Source organism: Populus nigra, chromosome 17, assembly GCF_951802175.1.
Source record: "Populus nigra chromosome 17, ddPopNigr1.1, whole genome shotgun sequence".
NCBI classification, from domain to species: domain Eukaryota; kingdom Viridiplantae; phylum Streptophyta; class Magnoliopsida; order Malpighiales; family Salicaceae; genus Populus; species Populus nigra.
The window spans coordinates 856,277-864,527 of NC_084868.1; the positions used below are offsets into that span (position 1 = coordinate 856,277).

Here is an 8,251-nt window from a genome sequence, read left to right on the forward strand (position 1 = left end):
TAAAAAAACATCATTATCATGCATTTTAATATAAAAAGCTATTTGAAAAACCATATATCTACAAGTTAAAAGTCAAACAACCATAGTTTTTGGCAAAAATCCTAAAACATTAGCCAAATTACAGAGAAGATAGAAAAAAAAAAGGAATCAAATGTTTGGTAAGAGAATAATTCTCGTGTGATCAAAAATTCAAAATTTTAACTTGTATAGATATAATTGATTAGATTTTAAATTGTTTTAAAAGAAATTATCAATTCAAGTCCCATAAATTTTAATATCATTAGAAATTTATCCACACATGTACTTAAAAAAAAATCGGAACTCTTGGACTCTAAGGACACGTGGATTAACATGAGGGGGGTAACGATTAACATTTGTTATTGCAGTGCACTGCAAGTTGCACAGCAAAAGAAGCATGAAAAATCATGCTTTTTCTATAGCTTAGCCTAAGATTTGAAATCAAAATTCATGAACTATACATACGATTCCGAACAATATTCTCGTACCACAGTAAATTCAAAATCCGAAACTAAAAAAAACAATGTATGCTTTATCTAAACTGCTTCAAGCACTTTACCATCATGGCCATTTCCATTAGTTTCCTCATTAAACAAATGATCTCCTTTCATTCCTTTGACAAGCCCTGTTTTTCCCAAAAAGGCTTCACCCCAGTCCCAGAGATGCAAGATAATGTAAGTAGCAATACCTCCTATGAGACCATATGCTATAGAATATGTCAATGGCATCATTATCATTGTAATAAATGCAGGGATGGCTTGTCTCATATCATCCCAGTTAATCTCCACCACAGATCTCATCATCAAAACTCCCACCAAGATCAATGGTGGCCCTACTGCCCATGCTGGAATTGATGCCAATAACGGGGTAAAGAAAAAAGCCATAAAAAAATATCCTGCCACGATCAATGCTGTTAGGCCTGTTCGTCCACCTTCTCTGATCCCTGTCGATGATTCAACAAATGTGGTCACCGGAGAAGTGCCGAGAAGTGACCCTACTACAATTGATGCAGCATCCGACATGAATGCAAAGTATTGACCTTCAAAATCTCCATTAACATCAGTGAAACCAGCAAATTTAGCCATTGAATATAATGTCCCAGTGGTATCAAGTATGTCAACATATAAAAATGTGACCAATGCTTCCCAGAAACTCCCTTTACTCATACCCTCAAAACTCAAGGCCCCAGCTGTTTTCTCTATCACATGCACATCAACCACCTTTTTAAAGTATTCATAAGAAGAATTTCCTGTCTCTGTGTAAGGAAACGCCGTAACTGCTGTGTTACGAAACCATGAAATCACCGTTACGATAACTATACCATATATCATAGCCCCTTTTACATTTTTCACCAGACAATATGCAATTATCACAAAGCCAAGAATGCCTAGCCAAAATGTTGGACTCTCCATCCTTCCATTGAGACACATAATATCACTTGATATAGTGCCGTTTTGGATCAAACTAACGGTGCCATTAGCCATCATTACAACGGGGGCTAACATTGCACGAGAAGATCTTGGACAGGCTCCAATTGTGACCAATGTTGATGAACTATACCCAACAAGACCAATACCTTGATTATTTTGTAGCCCGATAAAGGCAAGGAACAAGCCAATTCCTGCTGAGCTACTGATCCGGACCGGTTGTGGCACGAGTTTAGCTAGCTTAGCACGCAACCCAATAGAAGAAATAAAGAGAAAAACTAACCCTTCAATGAAAATAGCTGTTAAGGCACTTTTGTATGGTACGTTGCCTGACCCATGAAACCCCACGACTGTATAGGCAAAATAAGCATTGGTGCCCATACCAGGTGCCAAAGCTAAAGGAAGATTAGCTAGCAGACCCATAATTAGACATCCTATTAAAGAAGAAGCTACGGTGGCTACAATAAGATCTTTACGTGTCTTTTGCAGGCAGTCTGCATAGCCACGGTTAACAGGATCGAATTTACAAGATTCGTCAGGCTTGATGATTTGGTGAGTTGGAGCGGTGCAGTTTGCAAGAGGGATTGTGGGGTTTGAACACACCGTTATGCAATCTAATACACTGCATGTGCCACCAGAGTCAGCAAGGATGCTGGCGTTGACCGCTAGGATGTAGGCCATGGTAAGGAACGTGGCTGTCCCGGCTCGAACCTCCGTTGTGAAGGTGGTTTTCCTCTCGGCGAGTTTGAAACGTTTTCCAACTTGACTTTTCTCCATGAAAGCATTTAGCTGAGTCAGAAGAGAGGAGGGTGGCGGTGGTGGAGTCGCCATTGCAGAACCTGAAGAGCTTTGTGTGACTTTAGCTTGTATCAAAGAGGGCATAAAAAAAGAGAGCAAGAAATGTGCGTGATTTGGAGAACTAGTAAGTATAAGAATGTGTTGGCATTAGGCCAGTTTTAATACTCTGATTAATTTCTTAATTTTAATAATTAAAATAAAAACAACAATCTGAGATGCCAAATTGATTGGGGTCTGATGATACCTACATTATCTCGATTACTATTAGGATTAATCAGGTTTATTCTATGGGATTAGTTAGTGGGGTCTGTTAATTACTTAAATATTCAAAGCTAAAGCATGGTTGTCTGCCATTATTTGGTTTGCAATTTTTTTATATGATAAACTCTCCTTTTTTTTTTCAAATAAAAAATGAGGGGCTTGGCAATTTGGAGGAACTATTGATGAAAAAGAGAAGTCGAAGCGACATGGAATTTTGTCTTTTTACTGTTTTTTTCCTTTGTCGATATGATAAAAATTGTCTATTTACTGTTTAGTTTCATGTAAGCATAATTCCTTCCTCCTTTCCATTTTGATTTGATGAATCTTTCAAAGCAATTATATACACAGCTTTAAAACTCAACTTGGGTCAAGGTTGAAGAGAGTATCAATTCTAAAAAAAATATATTTATTTAAATTTTTTTAAAAAAAATAAATTTAAAATAACTAAGTTTTGATTGGATCAAACCTAAATTTTTTATTGGTTTAACCGTGTTTTTTTTTTCAATCCGAATCAATTCAGACTCTAGATCAACTCGTCATGACAGTTCGAGTTTTAAAATAATAATTATTAGAAATAACCATTTTTCTTTTTATTTTATCTCTGGAAAAAAAATAAAAATAAAAAAGGTATGGTTTTCTTTCTAATTTGTATTGTTAAAAAAAATGCTTTTGGGGGAAGGAAGCAAGCAAAGGGAAGCACTCCCAAGGGCGAAGTCAAGAATTTTTCCTACCCTGCGCTATTAAATAAATATATAAATATTTTTTAAGATCAATTATTAACTCATGGACATTAATTTTTGAAGTTAATAGTAAAGTTTTAATTAAAATACACAACTCAAAATATTAAAAAATAAATTTAAAAGTACATAAAATTGAAGTGAAAGTAAAAATAAACTCACTATTAAAGTTACATCCTTCAATATTTTATAGAATATAATTCATCTATAATCGAATCTGAATCGATATTGTAACAACTCCTCAACCAGGATAAAATAACAATCTCATGTCAACTGGAAAACAAAGTAATTAATTTTTTTTCCTTTTTCAATTCCTCCTTCCTACACTTGATTCTTCATTAGGGCTCTGTTTGTTTGCAGGAAAGTTGTTTTCTTTTGGAAAGTGAATTTCGGGGAAAATGAATTCTTGAAAAGTGAATTCCGGAAAAGTATTTTTCGATGTTTGGTAGTGTTATGAAAAATGAACTGGAAAACACTTTCCAGTGTTTGATTATGTTATAGAAAATGAACTGGAAAATAATTTATTAATGAATTAATTTTTTTTTCAAATTTATCTAATATATAAAATATTTAATATAAATATTTAATCACTTACAATAAAAGAATGAAATCTAAAAAGTATAATGATGAAATTTTTTATATATTTTATATTCATCCATAGCTTATTTTATAAAATATAAGCTTGTGAAATATTTTTTAAGTTAAACCTATTAATATATATTTTTTCAATTTTAAAAGCTTAAAATAAGTTTTTTTTTTCATATGAAGAAAGCCAAATTAGTTTATAGTAAGAGTTATATATTTGGGTTTTTTTTTTGTATGAAGAATTCTTTAAAAGATAAATTGATACAAAAATATTTTGATGGGTTTTTTGGATAAATATTTTTTTTACAGGTAAAGGCAATTATCCCTTTAATATCCCTTTAATATATATCAAATAAGCATCAAGAAATAAATATAAATATCTAACATCAAACATCAAACATAGTCATGCATAAATATTAAGTTTCGATGTCATATACATACATATTAGTTCAAATTACGAACATAAATATGCTAGACAGAATTAAACAAGTATACATACTCGTCAAATAACAAACATAGTCTAAACCCAAATTTTAAACATAGTCAAACCATCTTAGCAAGCAGGCCTGTAGTAGTGTTGATTCACAAAATTCTGAATCCAAATTTTCCTCAAATTAGCATTTTTTGCCATAAATGCTTTTGCCAACATTTCATTTTGGACCAAATGATCAAATGCCTCCCCAAGAGTGATATCATCAAAGCCTTCAATTTTTATCACTTCCGTATACAGCGCATTAACATCAAGTTGATTTTTGCTGAGGCATAATTTCTGGTTGCCATGTCTTTTCCAACAACAATTGTCATTACCTCGTAAATATCAAGTTTTTTGTTGAGATACTTGTCATGATTGGGATGTGCATGTTCATAAAGTTTAGAATATGCATTTTTTTAGTTCATTATATAACATTTTAGAAACAAAAGTAAATATAAAAATTACAAAGAGTCTAATATTTATCATACCTTTACTTCTTCATCATATATATCTTTCGAAACTGTAATCATCTTTAAACAATCATCCCAGCCAAAGCCACTTTTATTTTTAAGTCTGGTTATTATTCCTCATTCTTTTTTTACAGTCTTGAGATGATTGTCCACATGCTTAGGCTCGCATTGCACGTTGAACTTTTGACTGATTTCTGTAGCCACCTTAACAAAAGATTCTGCTTTAAATGTGGAAGAAGGTTTGCTTCCTTTAAGTGCCTCCTCAGCTAATATCTCAAGTAACATGTGAGACATAAGCTTAGATCATGTGAAGTGTTTGTCCTTGCATTTTTCATTCTATTGGAACTCATTTCTACAAAAAAGAAATTACAAATTTATACAAAATAAAATCATATAATATATAGATTTAATAAATTTCATATAAAAACTACAATTAATATTTAAAAGAGAATACATAAAATACATAAGAACTTATAATAAAGTCAACATCTACTCCAAATACATAACAAAGATAATACAAACTCAAGCAAGACACAATACAAACAAACACATATAATTAACACTCAATTACTAGTTTCCTTGAGTGTTATAATCATTCCACATAGTTGATGCAATCATTTCACTTTTTGTTATCCACTCCCTATTCTCTTCCCTTTCCTCTCGTTGACTTAAGTTGATTGTTTGTCTAATTGGTTCACTTTCCGAACATTTGCAGAAACATGGGTACCATCAATTGCTCCCACACAATCCTATATAAACATGAAAAAATAATTTATAACTTTTTCTTCTGAATGTAATTAATTAATTCATAAAAATATTGGTATTGTTTTCATACCTTAAAATAAGGATAAAAGCTTTTATTATTCATTATCTCTGCTGGAACTGTATCCTCTAGATCTTTAATAAAGTGTTTGTATAACTTAAGAATTGCTTTTAAAAAAATTCTAAAATAATGATGGATAGTTTCAACAGACTTATAGTATATACCACTAATAACCCGAAATCTTTGGTTTTGGCCTATAATTTGTAAGAACACAATTACTTGCTCCCTAATAGACACATTTTGAGTTGATCGTAATAGGTCACGACTTGTGAGAACATCACACAATCTATATAAGATAGCAGGTTTCATACGAATTTGTTCAACGCAATGTCTATCACCTCGATTCAAAATGTTGTCAATATAGAATTCTCGTTGAGCAACTGCATTTATACGTGGTTCTCTTGGTATATAAATTCTATTTCTTTCTTGTTCAATAATAGCTACCCCTGTAGCTATCACAGTTACAGTTGCTCTCATGCATGCTGTATGAATTATCTTACTATCTATAACATGAAAGTGAAGTTTTCTGATAACAAAACCTAAAAATGTAGGGAAATAAATATTAAAAAAAGCATATAAAATACTTACACAATCAATACAATAAATTATACTCAAAGAAGCTGACAATATACAATTCATAAGTTCACAACGATCAATAAGATCAATCATTTTAATTCTTAAAAATAATGTGATTATCGAATAATTACATAAATATAAGTTTCGAAAATCACCTCACATGCAGCAACACAACACACGATCGAGTTCACGGCTAGGTTCAATTCTATTCAATTTTGATTTGTTAGTTGTAACTATGGAGATTGTTGAGTTTAGGCACTAATAGGTAGGCAAGGCTAGTCCATAATATTTGTATGATAAACAACCTAATCAACCCAATCATCAGTTACAAATTAAAGAGATTTTATTGTTAATCTCTATTTTTAGGGGAACAATACCTACTTAAAGTTGTATTACATTATATTTCATTATGTTACTAAACACATAATTTATAACTAAAATTACAAGTATAGTATAATTGGTTCTCATGATCTGTGTCGCGTTCTACTACAACCACATGAACAAACTACAGCAGCCTATACCTTTGCTTTATAAAAAAAACCCCATTGTTCCCCAGCTCTTGCATTGCAAATCTCTAACTCTCTCCCATAACTTAATTAAGACATCATCATTCGATTTCTCACAAATTCCACTCATTCCCCAGTTCATTTGGTTTCTCAAATTCCCCTTCATTCCCCTCTCATTTGGTTTCTCTCATTCCACTGTCATTCCCCTCATTCCCCTCATTCGGTTTCCCCTCATTTCCCCTCTCATTCCCAAGTTCATTCAATTTCCCCTCATTCCCCTCTCATTCCATTGTCATTTGGTTTCCCCTCATTCCCCTGTCATTCTCCTTATTCGGTTTCTCAAATTCCCCTGTCATTCCCCTCATTCCCCTGGGTTTCCCCTCATTCAGTTTCCTCTCTTGCATACCCAGTTCTCTCTTAGCTGTTCTCTCGTGGATGTTCTCTCTCGGCTCTCTTTCTCTTCCCATGTTCTCTCTCGGTTCTCTCTCGCCATTCCCCTGTTCTCTGAAAAAGCATGACAACATCACAGATTTAAGGGGCAAGGGGCAGGAGAGCTAGACCTTAAGGATCTGCTCCTCATTCCCAGTTCTCATCCCTCTCTCCCCCGGCAGTTTCCCCTCCTATTTGCGTCTCTCTCTTTGTTCTGGATCGGGTGACGGGGAAACAGGGTAGGGACTGGTTGGGGAGGCTGCCGAATGTGCAAGAAAAATTATGTTTTTTATGGCTTGCTTGTGATGAATTTGGTTGGGTTTTTCTGTGAGCTTGTTTGAATGTGACGAGGAGATGAAGAAGAAAACTGGGTATGAGAAAAAAATTGATAGGCAGCTTCCCCAACCATGATGGATTGTTTGCACAACAAATACAAATACAGAGAAATAGTTTTTTTAGAACAGACAACAAATTAAACAAGATCAAGGATTTTTTGCTATAATTCTTACATATTTAAAAAATACGAAGAAGATAAAAACATAAAGAGAAATAATAGAGAAATTTGAGGGAAAAAATACTTGAAATGCAAGTGTGATTCTCCAGATCTTCTTTGCTTTTCAACTGTTTTTGGAAAGAGACACAAAGAGGGGAAAGATGTGTTTTATCAATAAAGGAAAGTGTTTTTCTTTTGACAAGAAAAGGAAAACACTTTCCTACGGGTAAAGGCAGTCTTTTTTGTTGACCAGAATTAACTTTCCTTTGACTAACTTTCCGGATAGTTGCCAAACATGGGAAAATGAGGAAAATGAATTCCTGGAATTTGGTTTCCTTGAAACAAACAAGGCATAAATTAGTATTTTATAAGTTGGACTTTGTAAATTTACAAGGTTATTCTCTCACTTTTCTTATTTTTTTTATGTTTTCCCCTTACTGTTCTCTATTTCTCTCTTGCTTTTTCTTTTCTTTCTTTTCCTCTTCTGCTTCTGCTCAATCAGCAATACATAAAAGGAAGGAAGAGCTTATTTGTTTTATTTTTTAATGGCAAATAACCATTTTATTTTTAATGAGTCGTTTTGCTTTTATTTGACATTTTTTTTTTCGTTAGCACTACCAAGCTCCGTTCATCCTAAAATTTTAACCAAATTTTAT

At 33.0% G+C, this 8,251-nt stretch overlaps 1 protein-coding gene across 1 annotated transcript; it reads right to left on the bottom strand.

Annotated features, from left to right (window-relative positions):
- Positions 1-324: 324 nt before the first annotated feature.
- LOC133676919 (adenine/guanine permease AZG1-like) lies at positions 325-2,431 on the bottom strand. Its single transcript, XM_062098721.1, has one exon. It carries the CDS (start codon positions 2,325-2,327, stop codon positions 555-557), a length of 1,773 nt encoding a protein of 590 aa, XP_061954705.1. The 5' UTR covers positions 2,328-2,431; the 3' UTR covers positions 325-554.
- Positions 2,432-8,251: the final 5,820 nt, after the last annotated feature.

Excerpts from the sequence above, each read along its gene's own strand:
- LOC133676919 (XM_062098721.1), bottom strand. The coding sequence starts at position 2,327 with ATGCCCTCTTTGATACAAGCTAAAGTCACACAAAGCTCTTCAGGTTCT.